Here is a 17,925-nt window from a genome sequence, read left to right as displayed (position 1 = left end):
AACTGTTGTGTTCTGCTGAATGCAGCCAATTTATGCCAATCATATTCCTTTTTATAATTTGGGGCAACGTATTGATTGGTCAAAGAGCAGTTGGCATGTTCTAGCCAACTGCGCATCCTCGGGAATGGAATACCGTGGCTGCGTTCGAGGAGCGCGCTATCAACGCTATTTGTGTCATACTATCCTTGTTTCACATTTAATGGACGATGAAGATAGAATGGCGCTAATAGCGTCTCCCCGAACCCAGCCCGTAAGGTACTTTTACATGGCAGTGTCGAACGTCGAAGCATCGTGTGCTTGCTATTCGTCAATTTTTAAACACGTGACCTGTTTTTAGCGAATAGTAAGCCCACAATGCTCAACGCTCCTATGTAATGGCACCTTTATATTCTTGTACATGGACTGCGCGTGCGATGGAGACAATGGAGTGGTGGGAAAAAATCTCCAAAAATCTCTCCATCTGGTATCACTGGTTACTGGTAACTGGTTAGCCTCGTCCGAACTGGTCCGGACAAGAATACGATGCTTGATTTTACGTTTACCGCATGGTATATAACGTAAAATCGTGTATTTCGTATAAATACAGTTTTTTTTTTACTATTAATGTAAATATGCTAAACTGCGACTATAAGCAACCATTGTGAAAAAGTGTATTTATTGATGAATGTGAATATTGTACCGACCGTACCGACGTCTGCTAACATTCGATTCGTTTTAGGTTATAACATTTATTTAAGCTGAATTGCTCTCTCGACAATGATTATTTAATACGAACTTATCTCGACGATGCAAAATAGCTGTACTCGCGCTATCGAATATCCCTAACTTGTACATTAGTGGATATTTAACGTTCTCAACGTATTATTATGGTTATGTGAGTACATATGTGTATATATATATATATATATATATATATAGACATTTTTTTAGAAAACGTATTTATATCTTCCAATTTCAGTTGACATATATGTTATCATACATTTAGAAAATAAAAAACATGATATTTGTAAAGAAACAAGAACTGGCAAATTATTATTAGTATCACAAAATTTAGCATATGTTTCTGTATAATAACTTTCTGTATAATAACTAATTCCTAACTTGCCAGGTTTTATTATTCATTAATAAACATATTTATCACTTAGAAATGTAAAAATTTTAATGAGATGTATTCTTTCTATTTTTTGTCGCTTTATTAAATAGTTTTAATACTTGTAAATGACATTGTAACATCTGAATAATATACTTCGTTTTGTTTTGTCTCTAGAGAGGTAAATCAATATGGCAGAACAACAACAAACCTCTCCCGGTTTCAAGCACATGTCTTTGGATAAGATTATTGAAGCTATGACTCCAGATTTGGAAGGTTCCAACGGTCATTATGCCCAGTTTAATGTTCCTTCACAACAAACCACTTCTCGTAATTGGGGAGAATATGTACCTGGACAAACCAGACATCACGTCACCAGTCAACCCACACATTCGAATTCTGGAATACAACCTGGAATGACACCAATGACCACATCTTTGTATATGCAAGATATGTCCAGTTACGATACTGCAACCACTGATTCAATATATTTTCCATCGCAAACAACAGTAAATCACCTAGGCATTAATGAAAATAATGATTTAATTGGTACCATTGATGTCGGAGGTGGTAACTATATTAATGTTATTTATGGGAATGCTTCTCAAATTATGGCTGAGCAATGTCGTCTTTCATCAAATATGACACCCTACTCTAATCAAAGTATCGTCAATCAGGAGTATGGTCTTTTCAATGATCAACATATGACTGTACCATCTGAGTTGCCAAGTCAAAACTTTAATGGAAAACAGTTAATTGACAATCTAGTTGAAAATTGGGTGCCAAATCAATCTGGTACTTATAGTCCATTTGGAGGATCTCCCAATATCACACCTGTACCACAAGCTGTACGAGATGTAAGAGAAAGCGAAGATTTACCTTCTAGAAATATATCTGACTCTCAATACAAGAAACCAAGAATGGTGGCTGAAGTGAAACCTATGCGACCGTCTTACTCTGATGTTTTAACAAAATCTGCACCAACTCCGCCATCTCCATTAACGGTTCAGCCTGTAAAACCAAAAATCGAGATAGCAGGCAAGAAAATCTCTAATAAGAACATGAAAACTAAGAACAAGCCTACACTATTGAAGAGACAAAACTCGTCTGGTAGCGATGATCACAATTCTCCGAAAATGCAAATTCCTAGAAAAGTTTTCGAAAAAAATTCTTCCAACCTTCCAAGACGTTGGGTATCACTAGACAATCTTGGTTCACAATCCGATTCTCGTCAGATAAACGCTTTTGATAGATCTGTTCAGTTTTGTTCGGAAAAGAAAAAATCTGATAAGAAATCATCTAAGAAAGCAGAAAAGAACGAGACTCTCAATAATACCAAGGTACAGAACAATAATCCCAAAACTGCAGGAAATATTCCGAAACGTCCGATACAGATAAATAACAACTTGAACACAATCAATACATCCAGTCAGACAGTCTCATCTGAAAGAATAGAAAAGAATCAACAAATTATTAATAAAGTGACTAAAGAGGATAAAAAGGCGGTCAAGGAAAAGAATCCTAAACGTTTTCAAACTGAAAAGGCCCAGCAACAAATTAAGAAGGGACAAAGAAATAGAAAGAGAGACAATAGAGAATCTTCTATTAAAGATTTATATAAAAACTTGAATAAGTATGCGACTCGTTGGAGCAAAATTTTATTGAAAATCTTTTATTGGCTATTGCATTTAATCTCTGATGTAGTTAGCATGAGCATCAACCTGGTTATTCAACTGTAAGTATCGACAAATGTTTAAATATTTGTGCAAGATACATTTTCTCTGGATGTTTTTCATTTGGTGACACAAGTACTGTTTTGTTCTTTGTTATTCATGGAATGCCAAGAAAGATAGGACATTTGTGTTTAAATGGAAAGCACTCTCGCATCTATATATAAGTTACTTTTAGAGCAAGGTTTCCATTTTTCTTACCTTTTAACATTTTTCAGTGGCAAATGTGCTTGGTATCACACCATACTTTATTTGAAGTGCTGGTGGATGTATGTGGCTGTGACATTTTGTAAAATTCATATTTTAAACGCTATTGGTAAACAATTGGACAATTGGCTTGGTAGTAGTAAATTTGCGTTCTGGCGAAAGATAAATACTAAGAAAAACGAGGATAAAGAAGACAATGGTAATTGGATTCATGGCGGACTAGAAACTAATATCGCATTGCCCAGCACTGGTGAGGAAGCCATGAAAAGATTATTAGCATGCAAAGGAAAGGATCCTTACAGCATACTCGGTGTTACACCTACATGCTCGGATGATGATATTAAAAAATATTACAAGAGGCAAGCCTTCCTAGTGCATCCGGATAAAAATCATCAGCCAGGGGCAGAAGAAGCATTCAAAATATTGGTACATGCCTTCGATATCATTGGGGAACCGGTAATAAAGCATCCATTTCTCATATTTTTTTCATAACAACGATAATGAAAATTAGCAATATCAGCTTTTGGCTTATAAGATCACTGTGCATATACATTTATTAACGTTGCGTATTATTTTAGGAACGTAGGCAAGCGTTTGATCAGACTAGACAAGTCGAAGCGGCCTGGGGCGAGCTAAGCGACTTGCTATCTCAACTTCATCGAAAGATGGAACAGGCAGCAAATACAATAAGATGTACAAATTGTGGCTTGAGACACAAACGTATTCCTACGCAACGTCCTTGTTATGCCGCGCGATTTTGCAATCAATGCAAAATACGTCACAGTGCGAAAGAAGTGAGTACTGCGTTTATCTTATACATTTATCAACTGTTCCTTTTCTTAAAATTAATTGTTTAAACTGTCCGTACAGGGTGATATATGGGCAGAGTCTCGTTTAATGGGTTTCCTATGGCACTATTACGCGTGCATGGAAGGAGCTGTGTACGATGTAACTGACTGGGCAGCTTGCCAAGCTGGGAATCTCAAACATCTTAGAGCGAATACGCATAGTGTCCAATATAGAATCGTCTTAGGACAAAGATTACCGTCTCAAACACCCAATAGCGGTAAAAAGCGGCAACAGATAGATCCTAATACAAGGTACATTTTACACGACTGACTTTTATCATTATAGTTCTTCTTAAACTTAAGTATCGATTCAATTCTGAGAAGCTCTTAGGCCGATATTCATAGTCAGATCTTATATTCAAGATCATCTTAAGTACGATCTTAAGAAGTCTCGAACCAATTAGAGGGCTGCATTAGCGTCTTAAGACATTACTTAAGATGGTCTTGAAATAAGAATCGACTATGAATACCGGCCTTAGACTCTTCTTTGAACATGTATATTTAAAATTGATGTAAAGTATGCATATACAGGGTGTATTATTTTAATTGACGCATTAAAATATTTCTTGAACAGTGCATTTTATAGAAAAATGTTTCAGACAAAAGTTATATGGAGGACATAAGATGGTGCTATTGGTTTGACCTTGGAAAGTTGTTTGAAAGTCACGTAAAGGTCGAGTTATATGGTTTCAAAGATATAGTACCGCTGGCATTAGCATTACCCAAGGTGTCCAATCGACGGTTAAAACCTCTTGAATGTTCAGAATTATGACTTTGATAACATTTGTCAAGATCAAGGCCATTGGAGGTTGTTCTTATTTTCATTTTTATGTAGAAATGTAATTTTTGTGCACACACAAAAATGAAAATATATAATTATAACTCGAAAAGTACTTGATGAAAAATAATTTCATAGTGTTTTGGAAAACTCGAGACAAGCTATAAGAATATGTAGTACATGGGATTCCATTTAAGAAATTGATGATCTTTACGTAACCTTCAAACAATTCTCCAACGTCAAACTAATAACACCATCTTATGTCCCCCTCGAAACCATATAACTTTTGTCTGAAACATTTTTCTCTAAAATGCACTGTTCGGAATATTTTAATGCGTCAATTAAAATGATACACTATATGTGCGCGCACGCGTCTGTGTGTGTGTGTATTTATATATATCTCTTTTTATGAAACAGCGAAGCGGATTTCGAGGATTTCCTAAACAATCTCTATAACCATAGTAAATCTGCTGGCGTTAATACATCGGGGGATCAAAATTCTTTCAGAAGTGATAGCAGACGACGCAAAACTAAGCGTAAGAAGTAGATAAATAGCAGTAGATGAACAATTGCTAAGCGTTTGACGTCGTTGTATAATTATAAAGTGCGTATTACATTAGAACGCATATTATACGCAATCTTAAATTTATATTATCCTTAAATAATTAACCTTAGCATATAGATGTTATAAATATTCATAAAACGTTAATATCTGTGACTGATACACAATATGAGATTATGAGAAACTGTGTTCACGATGAACGTACATGTACTACAAAACATCATATCGAGTAGACTCACATGTTAAAAAGAAAAAAAAACTCGAGAATGATAGGAGAGCATCACAATAGTAATTATTCAAAACAACAGATACATTAAACGAAAACATTCAGTACGATATTTTGTAGATTTAAAATAACAAAACAATGTTGATTGTCTCCAAGATAATACATAGAGATGCCAAATAACGATCATAGAAACAAAGTATTGTATGCGTCGCAAAGCTAGATTTGAACATAAAAATTTTTATATACGCATTTAGACAATTTGTATGATGTAACCTTGTGTTCTTCCAGAAAAAATAACGATATCAGATTACATATTATAAACCAACAAGTTTTACTTTATTTTGTTTTTTTTATCTTTTATAATATTAACTTCATCATCGAAATAAGTCGTGATTTCTGAAGAATTATATCTAGTAAATGCAAAAAGTATTTGTACAAGGGAGACAACGATGAAAAAAAACTTATGTTTAGAAAATTAACACACTAATTAGCAATTTAATAACAAAGAATGAAACAGATTGTATACATTCATTGTATGTTTCTCAAAATTATTTTACCTAAAAAGATGTAAAAAAGATATGTTAATAAAATAAGAAAAAAAATGACAAATTGTACTGTTAAAACGCACAAACAGTATTCGTACAGTCGAGAAATTTTCCTTCTAACGTTATGATTATTTTCACAGAATTGTCTACTTATATTAGGACAGAATGTATTTATTATTAATAAATTACAATAAATAATAGTCTTTCAACAAATAAGATTCTTTAAAAATCTTCCCTGTACAAATACTCTTTGCATTTACTGTATATATGCCATTTATAATTTAAATCCTGAATTGGCAAATGTAAAGAAGACTGATTTTCTCTATTTTTGTTACTTATGTAAGTTATACATATATTTATATACATATATATGTATATATATAATATATATGTATATATATAAATATTAGTTAGGAAAACATTTCTAACGATATACTCTGCTATACGTGCAAATAGTTTGATTTCTTCAAATGATCCTAGCATCCTAATTCTTATTCTCTTAAAATATTTATATATACATGTATTGTATACTTCGTGTACGTATACATAAAACTATACTATACTAAATATATATATATATATATATATTTACACATACATATGTTATATATATATAGAAATATATATATGTATACACAGGATGAGTTTCAAACGTAAAATACGGAAAAACGTTTTAAATAAAAGTTATAACTTGATGAGGCGCAAATAATGGTAAAATTAATTTTAAAAAATCACTTTCGAGAACATAAAAGTGTTATCGTCACTTTAAAAATAGAATTTTTACATAATACGATTTCTATAACTATTCTGCATACAAAAAAATTAAAACTGTCGAAAAGTGAATAGTTTTTGAGTTATTTTATGCTTTAGCCATATATTGACATGAAATATTAAATGCTTTGTAAACTATTAATTATTTTAATAATCGTACCTTAATACTTTTACGCATAATGGAATGAATCAATTAGTGTAAAGACACACATAGTTGCTTATTAAAAAAATTTTACATTTTGCAACACACAACTGCATACTTACTATCCTATTGCGTTTGAAATTTTTCATCCTGTATACACACACACACATAAAACTCTAGAAAGGAAGATAAAAATATGATATTATATACATATGTGTGTACATATGTATGCAATATTACATTGTAGAAGCTGCAATTAGCTGCAGCGCATAGAAAGATATAGAATTCGTTAAGAACATTAGGAACAGTGTGGATTGCAAAGATTTTATTCTGACAAATGCTTTATAAATAGTTCAGTAAAGATAGAATGATAAAAAAAGCAATGAACATTGCTCATTTCATGAACTATCACATTGTGTATGTATACATCAATATACAGAACATTCTTATTTCATTTATGGAGACTGAATAAAATTCTCATTCTGAATTTATTTCAAGTTTCTACATCCGTTTTAACGATATACACGCAAACAATAAAAATCATTCATTTCCATCTTGCGTTTATTTTCATTCCGCATAGTCAAGTAGCGAAATGTAAAATAATAGAGCAATATAGGAGGAATTAATTCAAAAGATTAATTCGATTAGGAAAGAAAAACGAAGATATTCACAATACAATATAATTGTTTGTCCGCAAATACTTTTATGAGTTTTAACATATAAGTAATTTACTATATACTTTTCCTTTCGTGAAGCGTCAAATAAACACTTCACATACATGAAACAATCTGTTGTGTACCAATGAAAAATATAATAAATGAATTTAAAACTGAAATGCAAACTTTTTTATACAGTACGTTTAGTAAAGCTTTCAGAACGCGAAACTTGTTTATATAGTAAATGATATAAAAGATATTCAATAAGGAACAACTAATTTTGTTGGCAGATGAAAGAGACACTCACAAACATTTTCCTAGTTATTACATGGATAAATTATTGTATTCAAATATTCTTATTTATACAATATCAAAAATATATACATTATAACAAATAATTTCAACAAGCAACAGTATTTAATGCTCGCAAATATCACTATTACCTTTACGATCGTAAAAAAAAATTAAAAAATATTAATTTTTTTAGTTCTATAATAACAGATACTAATCGAGCATACCTTCCAAAAATACAAGTGCATCCACATTATCGATGGCATTTTCTATATCACGTTTTTGAACAGTCTTTTTCTTCGCTTGTGCAGTATATCTATAAGCTTCCTTTGCAAGAGATTCAATAAAAAATTCCTAAAAAATAAATGATTATTTGAGCACATTATAAAATGCATCATAGTTAATTATTCGATATTTACCACTGACTTCGCCACCAAAAACGTAGCCTCTTGATTAACTAAACAAACTTCAGGATCCATTTTGATAATGGTTTTTATTCTTCCCAGGGGTAGTCGTATCAATTTTTCTCGCTGCTCTTCATCACCATGCGAGGTGTTGACTTCATCCCGTGAATCTCGCGGATTCTCTTCAACATGGATTTTATCGAGTTGAATTTCTTTGTTTAAACCATCGATTTCCGAGTTATCCATGTTGGATACGTAACGTATGGCTAGTAACTACACACAAAAGCAACGGGTAAAACTAAATAAATATATAAATAACATATTACATTCGCGGATAATTGTTTAATTTGCTACGTTACCTCAAAAATCGAAATTAAACGAACGAATAAATTTGAGAAAAGCGTTGTTGTCAAACGAACCGAGATATTAATCGTTCAAATTAAGAAAAATTCAGGTTAGGAAATGTGTCAAGAAATATAGGTAAATACCACTGAATACCATGAGGTAATAGCACTGAACTATATACGGGAGGATCCCGTTTGCCTACAGTTCTGATTGTACACACCACTCATATCAACTGGTGCCTAGTAATTTTTCAATGTTTTGCCAATGAGATTATTTTATTTTTAAATTGGCCAATCAGCGATACATGTGTGCAATATGCGATGTGTGCAATCGGAGCCCTCCCTAGCAACGGCTCAATTGGACACGAACCACTCACAGCGCTTGAGACTACAAAGCTCCTAAGCACCGGTCGATGTGATTGGTGGTGTCCAATCGAGCCGTGATCAATCACCCCATTTCCATCGGCTGCGTTCAGCAGATTCAGCAGTTTCGCAACCGTTTTATAATTCGTCGCGCTGATTAGATTATACTTTTAGATTTAAAGGAATAGTCCTATCTCAGCGAAGAATCATAAAACGATTGCAAAACTGTTGAGTCTGCTGAACGCAGCCATCGATAGTACATCGATCGATACATGATATAAGGATGATATAAAGACCATTCTACATTGGTCGTATCGTAGCGTCGGAAGCGTCGTAAGCATCATACGACTTTAAAATTGAAGCATCGGATTGGCTGAAGCAACAAGCTTGTGACTTGCGACGTCTACGATACGACCAATGTAGAATGGCCTTAAGGATTACATCATGGATCGATACATCGATCGCAGCGTGCGCGAACGCTTCGTTCAAATATCGTCCCAACTAAAATGGCGGCTGATTAATTGTGGCCACTAATTTTTCTCGATGTCCATTCCAGTATATATATAGTTCATTGGATAATAAGGATATCAAAATCAAGCAGCCGGTCCTCTAAAAAAATGGATTCGAAACACGGTGTCGGTATCCGGCAGTATGGCTGAATAAAGTCACTAGATTTCTAAAGTACTGCAAACTTGCCCCCATCTTGATGCAAAATGGTTATTTTCAAACTTATGTACAGCTGGTCATAGACTACATTTACACGGCACCCTTAAGTCCGGATCTACAATAGGTGTTTTATGCCTTATGCCGTAAGAAACTGACCAATTACAGTCGAATCCGAGAAGAATAAGCGACTGTGATTCGCCCATTTCTTATGGCTTAAGGCTTAAAACCCTATTGTAGATCCGGGGTAATCGAGTTTAATAACATCCGTAGTTATGAAACTGGCCAATCACAATCATTCTATTCTCCCGAGGAAAAGCTGTGATTGGCCAATTTCATAACTACGGATGTTATTAAACCCGATTAAGCGTGCCGTGTAGCAGAGCTCTAGAAAAGTTGCAACTCTTTTTTTCGATGGGTTTCAGAACGCAGCTTGCTCTCCGAGTGATTGGTTCTTACTCATAGATCTATAAATAAGAACTAATCGCTTGGTGAGCAAACTGCATTCCGAATCCTATCGAAAAAAATGTTGCAACCTTTCTGTAACCGGCTGTATATGTATAAACGTAGTTTATTTGGGAAAATAAAGCCGTAAAATATGTAAATCAATTTTTTAATTGTAAATAATTTATTTATAAACCAAAAGAAATGCTATACAAATGCTTAATTTGTGTATGTTTTAGTTTAACATAGGTTTTTTCGTTGTGAAGTATTAGTGCAGAAAAGTGCACGAAAGTATGTATTATTCACATATAGATTTTGAAGCTTACCAAGCATTCATATCAGTTTTCAAGTTTCGAAAAAGCAAGTACAAGCGAACGACCAAGCTAACCGTAAAATGCGCAAGCAGTACATATTCTTACGTGCAAAACAGCGTGTGAATATTATCACACGTGATAATATAATATTAATAATATTATTAATATAATAACATAATAAATATATATTATTATATCATATTATTATTATTATATTATTATTAAAATAAAAAGCTTAGTAATAATTACTCTCAAATTTTAAAAAACATTAACAATACAAGGTAAATGAGAGTGCCGCGGTAATTGGTGCGCAGAATCAATTATAAAACAATGTGTGACAATTTCTTACACATAGATGTATTTAAGAAATTATGTTAAAAATCCGAACGTTTCGGCCAACATTTGGGACCATCCTTAGTGAAATACAAAAGGTTACACACATGGAGATTTCCTTGCAAACTCACATAACAGATCGAGTGACTATTCAGATGTAAATTTAAATCCCTTCAATTTGGTTCCATGCCAATGATGAATTGTAAAAATACAAATCCTGCAGGTAAGAATGCAAGAAAAGCCCGATAGATATCAAAGTAATTGTACATATCCGACTATAAATGTATAATAATTAGATTAAAAAGATGTTATCATTATGAAAGTCAGAATCGTTATATATATTATTATTATTATATTATTATCATTTATATTATTAATATAATAACATTAATAATATTATTAACAGTGTGCGAGTATTATCCAACAGTTTGTATAAAAAGAGGTTGTATATATAGAGTAGGCAAGGCATAGGGACCGACGTATACTTAGCAGATAAGTTTAACATTTCTCATTTTTTTTTATGGTAAAAGTTTGGGAATAGTTTGGGAAAGTTTAGGAAAGGAGTCCGTTTCCCTCTACAGAGTTCAAAAATTTATGTTAAATTCAGCACATTTGTATATTCCACCCAAATTTTTATTAATTACTTATAATTTAGGAAACAATAATTTATTTATAATCAACGAAAATTAATCGAGTGTACAGAGTTAGGAAAAATATTTAACATTTCTTACTTTTTTCTATTGTAAAAGTTTCGGAATAGTTTGAGAAAGATTAGATAAGAAAATTGTCTCATGATTTGGGAAATAATAATTTTATTGTAATTATTAAATAAATTAAATGTAATTATTCAGAATACGGACTGCACCTCTGATTTTCTAAGCGTCCTTCACGCTCAATTTCATTATCAAGCGACATATGTTCATCAAAGATAGCGAACTATGCTCGATGATCGACTGTGTCGTACGAGTCAAACCGCTCGTAGACCCGAACGATGACTTCGAATTCTCGATCGCTGTAAAGAAGATAGTAGAGTATAAACCTTGAAGAAAAAGAATTAAAAAAAATATATTACTCGTTACGTTTCAGAGACGGTGACTGAGATACGTGTAAAAAGAGTGGAAAGGTACGGTATCCTCGATCAGTATGTAAGTGAAAGCAAAAAGTCGAGTGACTTGATCGCTGTAACGAAGACAGTTGAGTAACTTCGGGAAAAAAAAAAGTTAGGTACTCGTCGGCGCGTCGACACGTCGTCTTCCTCCTCCTCCTCGTCGAAGGTTCCTCAATTCCCGATGCACACCGCCGACATTCCGGCTCCGGATTTAAGGATCATCAGATACGTATAGGCTGTCGTCAATTACATCCAAAGGCGCTATCACGGTCTGCCTTTCGATGAGACAAACGCCGTGTAGACGTACGACAAGCACTTCGCGGGCGACATCGCCTACGGACGATCGAAAATCGAACGAGACTACTCCGTCGTGTCCCTCGATAATTTCATGATGGCCTTTTGATGGGAAACCTTCGTCGAATAATTCCGATTCATCGACCGATGAAACAATCGAAACAGAGTCGTCATGATGAGAACGGTAACACTCCATAAACTATGCGTTACCATAGGCCTGTTCTTTTTGGCTGAACTTTTGCACCAGTTCATCTTTTTTCCTCTTCTTTCCTCCTAAAGAGAAAAGGAAGAAAGATGAACTGATGCAAAAGTTCAGTTAAAAAGAACAGGCCTAATGTTTACCGATCCCACGACCAATTTTGCAAAGATCGACCGGCTTTGCGTCTCCGTACCAACTTCAACGTTCCGGTGTTCGAGACGGCACTCGAGAACTTTATCGACGAACACGTCGAAATCGCACTGTTGAAAATTATCAACGCGCGAGCAGATTACTACACGTGGACGATCGTGCGAGATCCCAAACGTCCGATCGAGCGATCTCTTCAATTGTCCAACGTCCAGCGACAATTTCGAGATATACGACGGCGTCTACGCACCCGGAGATCATCGACGAAGAGATCTCATCGAGAAGAGCCATCCGTCGACGAAACACCGGCGACCATCGTACCGACGAGCGAGATCTACATGGGACTCCGGCGACTTCTCGCTACCATCAGAGCCTTGTCCACATCGCGTACTCCGACACCGCTATCATCGTCCAGAAGATAGTCCGCGCAAATACGTGCTTATTCAGTGATTTTTAGAAATTAATATCTCCTAAAGTATTGGGAAAATTGCAAAATGATAAAGGACTTTTCGACCCAGTTCAGTCCGCTCTACCAACTCACAAGACACGATCCCGTAAATCGGGGACACCTAACATTCTACGTTCGATTGTTTTATAAATTTCGGCAGAAATACTCCAAATGACGTCACATATGAATGTCTTTAAATGGATTTCCACCAGAAAAAAAGTTTAATGCCAAGAATGTTTAAATAAAGTTATATATCTCGCTTCGCGTGGAAAATCATATCCCCCTAAGCAGGGGAGGAGGTGGGGTGGATCTCACTTCGCGTGGGAAGTTGCCCCTGAGCAGAGTAACTATTGCATTTTATAATGCGAACAGTAAATTTTTAACTAAACTAACCTTTAACTTTAAACATTTTTGGCATTAAATTTTTTTATCAATAGAAATACATTTAATTTAGCTTAAAAGGAAGCTTTTTACAAAGTTTTTTTAAATTGAAAATGTATCGTTTACAGAACTCCTCTCTAATATATTGCTCTAATATATTGCTGTATCGTTTACAGAACTCCTCTCAATATACTTATAAAATTGATGAAAATTAATCCAGGACACGAAAGACCCATTCTGTGTAGTAAAGGTGTCAAAAACCAACGAGTAAAGTGCAGTAAAGCTTAAGAAAGGTTGCGCATCACTGCTCTATTCTATATATTTTTTGCTTTAATCGGCCGCTTCCCTCTACAGAATTCAAAAATTTATGTTAAATTCAGCACATTTGTATATTCCACCCAAATTTTTATTAATTACTTGGATATGTTAAAAGTTCAACTAAAAAATAATAAAAATCGATTTTAACACAATTAAGTACAAAATGTTTTATACTGTGCAAAGATCTTGCTTTCCTATTTATCATATGCTAACGTGATAGTATATTCATTTCATTAGAACATTAAACATGAAAAACCATACAGCATGCTTGACTGTTTGTCGACTGGTAGTAGACTTTCAAAGTCGACATTTAACCAACTATTAAAATAAGATTAGATGATTAGTTAGATAGTCGGCTTATAGTCGACGTAGAATTGACATAATTGATTACATTGGCTAACTTACAGCTGACTATAATTGGGACGTTTGTCGTTTTTAAGGCTCAAGCCCGTTTCTATCAATGTAGATTAACTTTAATCTCGGTTTAACTAACTCTTCATCTTTTTCCAGTTCTAAGAATTAGAAAAAGACGAAGAGTAAGTTAGGGAGAACACCACTGTAACAGGTTCAAAAAAATCGATTTTTTTTGCATTTTTAGAATGCTTGGAATCTTAAAAATATGTCTCTAAAATATTATGTTGAAATTCATAACGAAACTATAGTAAATATGTGCTGGAGTGCACGTAGTTAGATGCATAAACTAATCCGGTTGTAAAACTTTAAACACGTTTTCCTCGAAACTACGTTTTCGTAACTGGACGCTTACCTCGGCCAATTTTTATCCGAATGATTTGAATTTTGGACAGAATGTTTACAACAAAATTATCTTCAGTTAAGCGTACGAATTTCTCAACCGGATTATTAGTTTTTGAAATATAATAAAAAAAAAGTAACGATTTCGCAAAATCGTGACCTCTTTTTTTAAAACAGCGCCATTTTGTCTAAAATTATTTTATCAAAAAATCAGTACGCTTAACTGAAACTACACTTATATACTTTAAAATAAAAAAAAATTTTTTTTATTTAGAGCTTCTGTTTAGACGAGCGCCCGTGCACCCATGTTTTTCCAGACGAGGTGCACATCAATGAGTACTGAGGCTAGAAATATTAATATTATTTAATGAATGTTTTGTAATAACTACGTAAATGCATGTACTTTGAATATATAAAGATAATATAATTCATATAAGCTATTAGTTTTCACAAAAAAAGTTCACAAAAGCTTTTTTTCGGTTGTCACAGTGATGTTCCCCCTTAAAAGAAGATTAAAGTTAATCTATATTAGTAGAAACGGGTATTAGTCAATTAGAAGTTGACATTCAGTCTAACTCAAGTCGACTTTAAACTCCTTCTGCCGACAGACAGCTGACTAACAGCTTGGTACTGTCTGGGAACTGAGAAGCAATATTAGATTAGAAGAAATGTATTGGACCTCCAATAATCTTAAAATAGAGATAGTTAATTACTCTTGTAATTGTTAAAAACATTTAAAATTCTATGCGTCGTTGATAAAACGATTAATGAACACGAAGAGTTAATACGATTATATTCGAATAGTAAAAATCGTGATAAAGCTAATAATTCGATAAAGATTATTTTATTAATTGGAAATTGATTTTCCGAAAGCTTAGCAAATGATGCGTATTTTCCCTACTTGATTTTCATTTTAACACATGGTTTCAGAAGCGGGGGCAGGTACGGTACTCAGATTCTTATCACTCGGATTGGTCCCCTCCGAATCGTGTATCGGTGGTCGCGCAAGCGTTTGCTCGATTTCACGGGTGACGCTAATCATTGGCGGTGGTCGGCGGGGATCCTCCTCGATCGCGGAGGCGCGGCGCAGCTGGCGGTGTTCGTTGGATACATTAAAGAAATATGTGATATCACCGGTATCATCCGCATGTATGTTCGGTGGTCCGTCGTCATTATTATTGTCGCCATGGTAACGTCGATGAATCAGATCCTCCATTTGTTGATAATCACATTCTTCCGCGTCACGCAAATGCTCGTTCTCAATCTGCCATGCCATCTCAGGATTTAACATATCCGATATGTTGCGCATCCACGACGGTGGCGGTGAGACCGGTGGTGTTCTCGGCGGGCTCAATAGACCACAATAACTCTCCAGCTCATCCGTGATGCTAGTATATTCAGCGCGCATTGCCAATAAAATCGATCTTTGCATATTACCAGCCGAAGCGACAGACGACGGAATCACAGCCACGCGAGGCTCCGCCCAGGTTACGCCTCTCTGAGTATTTGGCGGTGGAAGCAGCATAAAATCATCGGATTCCGAACGAGTTCTACTGTTCACCCTGAATGGCCCACGCTCCGCAGAATCTTGTCTAAGTACATGCTCCGTTGAATCTTGTTTGATGTCAGAGGACGGATTCTCGCTGCTAGCCTCTTTACTAGCCTCTCTGCTGGTCTCCCTGCTGACTTCTCTACTAGTAGCTTCCATGCTAATTTCTCTACTTACTTCTCTGCTAGTATCTCGGCTCGTTTCTTTCTCGGACGGTATTTCTTTCTTGCCGGTTGTTTCGCCGGTTGTTCCTTCGGACATGTCTTTGCTGCCTTCCGTTTCCAAGCTTTTAGTTATCTTGACATCGTCTTGATCGACGTGAGCGTGTATGCTTACGGAAGAGTCGTGTCTACTAAGATTTTCACGGGAAATCATAGCTTCGGCCTTGAGAACGTCATCTATTGGATGGTTAACATTTAGGAAAGCAGCGTCGGTAAGAGATCGTAGAAATTTTTTGCGTCGTGCGACTGTCGACAGCTGCGTGTGAGAATCCGCTTCGGACAGAGCCTCCGATCGCTCTGATACCCGACGCTGTCGAATATTGTCAAACGGTCCTAATCCGGCTAGTTCTTCATTGGGCATGTACGTCGCCATGAAACGATGAATCACCCCGAGATGTGCTAAAGTTTGTTGACTCAATTCCTCCAATTTGCGGATACGAAATTCGACAGCCTGTAAATATAAAAATGGTGTTTGTAAATAAAAAGAAAAGTACAAAAATCGAGAAACGTAAGTTTCACTAAAAAAATTACAATTTTCAATTAATATGAGAAAAATTGATCATAAAGATAATTCTCATGTTGTATTCCAAAAAATTCACTGTCGGCGTTAAAAATCTGTAGTTTATGTTACGTGCAGTACACATTTTCGGCGCTGGCAGTGAATTTTAGGAACATAGGTTTTGATAATATAGATGGCTTGTTAGTATCTTAGAATTGTATCTCTTTGCGTAAATGCACGATTATTTTTGTATATAAAGATATTAGAGTAAAAATATTAAAATATGATTATAAAAATGAATATTTTGCAAGTTTCTGATATATATCAAATGTAATTACGAGTATATTATCTACATTTTCTCTATTATTAAAACTGAATATTACTTCTATTTTAATATTAATTTTTATATATTAATAAAACATTTATCGTTTCTTTTAATAAATATTATAAATTCTTAAAAGGGATTTGGATTTTCTTTTATAGTATTCCATATAAGTGTATAATAAAAGATATTTAAACTAAAGATATTAAAAGGATAAAACAATAACTATTGCCATCTTAAATATCTTTAAAGTCACGAGAGTAAGAGACAAAATTATCTAACAAAAATTACATGATACAGAAGCAGTCATCTTATGATGGTAACGCTTCTTTATTAGATATAGTAGCTTCAAACTTCAAAGATCTAAAGGTCATCTTCTTTTTTTAAAAAAATTGTATGATTTTAACGAATGACGTAATATTCTCCTAATTATTCTATATATAAATATTAGAGTTCTAGTTATCAAAAAATTAATAGTTTATAAGATATGTTATAAGTATACGTTTTATTCCGGTACATATTGACATGAACATAAAATATCTTGTAAACTATTCATTTTTCGAAAATAATAAAGTGACCGCAAAATCGGTGGTTTTCTCACCCGTTTTTGATCTCCCGATTTTGAAACTGAATTATGTTTACTTTGGGATTTTACTTCAGGTACGTGGATGACATTGCTCTCTCAACACAGGATCAAAATGTCGATGCACTATTGAATACGTTTAATGGATACCATCCAAGACTAAAGTTCACCATGGAGTTAGAAAGCGACAGTTTAAATTTCCTTGATTTGACCTTAACCAAGAACGATAATAAGTTGATACATGATTGGTATCACAAACCCTTTTTTCGGCACAATATTTACATTATTTCTCGTGCCATTCTATGTGCCATAAATTAGGCATAATCATGAGCTTAATTAATAGGATTCTTTTATATTGATAGAGAATTACTGTCGTATCCCATTTTCCACGA

The 17,925-nt window shown here is 34.3% G+C and overlaps 4 protein-coding genes across 12 annotated transcripts in view; 2 read left to right on the top strand and 2 right to left on the bottom strand.

Annotated features, from left to right (window-relative positions):
- Positions 1-466: 466 nt before the first annotated feature.
- On the top strand, positions 467-5,910 carry LOC108768962 (dnaJ homolog dnj-5). 4 transcript variants are annotated; one of them, XM_018519691.1, is made up of 7 exons: positions 467-486; positions 719-874; positions 1,268-2,825; positions 3,039-3,483; positions 3,606-3,821; positions 3,898-4,127; positions 5,071-5,910. In XM_018519691.1, the coding sequence occupies exons 3-7, from the start codon at positions 1,282-1,284 to the stop codon at positions 5,198-5,200; spliced, it is 2,565 nt and encodes an 854-aa protein (XP_018375193.1). In that variant the 5' UTR covers positions 467-486; positions 719-874; positions 1,268-1,281; the 3' UTR covers positions 5,201-5,910. The 4 variants fall into 4 exon arrangements, with proteins under 4 accessions (XP_018375193.1, XP_018375192.1, XP_018375189.1 ...); XM_018519690.1 differs by having other exon boundaries at positions 483-650; XM_018519687.1 differs by having other exon boundaries at positions 483-666.
- A 2,074-nt stretch (positions 5,911-7,984) lies between these two features.
- On the bottom strand, positions 7,985-15,306 carry PolE4 (DNA polymerase epsilon subunit 4). 3 transcript variants are annotated; one of them, XM_018519546.1, is made up of 3 exons: positions 15,261-15,306; positions 8,266-8,523; positions 7,985-8,200 (listed from the first exon to the last, which is right to left on the bottom strand). In XM_018519546.1, exons 2-3 carry the CDS (start codon positions 8,494-8,496, stop codon positions 8,060-8,062), a joined length of 372 nt encoding a protein of 123 aa, XP_018375048.1. In that variant the 5' UTR covers positions 8,497-8,523; positions 15,261-15,306; the 3' UTR covers positions 7,985-8,059. The 3 variants fall into 3 exon arrangements, with proteins under 3 accessions (XP_018375048.1, XP_018375046.1, XP_018375047.1); XM_018519544.1 differs by lacking the exon at positions 15,261-15,306 and adding an exon at positions 8,610-8,698; XM_018519545.1 differs by lacking the exon at positions 15,261-15,306 and adding an exon at positions 8,577-8,593.
- Trpm (transient receptor potential cation channel, subfamily M) overlaps positions 8,461-17,925 on the bottom strand; it is a 28,679-nt gene continuing 19,214 nt past the window's right edge. For 3 of the 4 annotated variants that reach the window (XM_018519540.1, XM_018519539.1, XM_018519541.1), the window contains 2 exons: positions 15,261-16,580; positions 8,461-8,523 (listed from right to left, as the gene is read on the bottom strand). In XM_018519540.1, coding sequence (XP_018375042.1) covers positions 15,273-16,580 — 1,308 coding nt within the window. In that variant the 3' untranslated portion in view covers positions 8,461-8,523; positions 15,261-15,272. Of the gene's footprint in view, positions 8,524-15,260; positions 16,581-17,551; positions 17,746-17,925 lie in introns of those variants that run through there. The other variant, XR_001940511.1, reaches the window with a different exon arrangement.
- On the top strand, positions 11,598-13,256 carry LOC108768882 (uncharacterized). The gene is made up of 2 exons (XM_018519543.1): positions 11,598-12,297; positions 12,481-13,256. Exons 1-2 carry the CDS (start codon positions 12,222-12,224, stop codon positions 12,879-12,881), a joined length of 477 nt encoding a protein of 158 aa, XP_018375045.1. The 5' UTR covers positions 11,598-12,221; the 3' UTR covers positions 12,882-13,256.

The sequence above is a fragment of the Trachymyrmex cornetzi genome, unplaced genomic scaffold, assembly GCF_001594075.2.
Source record: "Trachymyrmex cornetzi isolate Tcor2-1 unplaced genomic scaffold, Tcor1.1 scaffold83, whole genome shotgun sequence".
In the NCBI taxonomy this organism is placed as follows: domain Eukaryota; kingdom Metazoa; phylum Arthropoda; class Insecta; order Hymenoptera; family Formicidae; genus Trachymyrmex; species Trachymyrmex cornetzi.
This window is presented reverse-complemented; position numbering and strand designations above follow the sequence as displayed.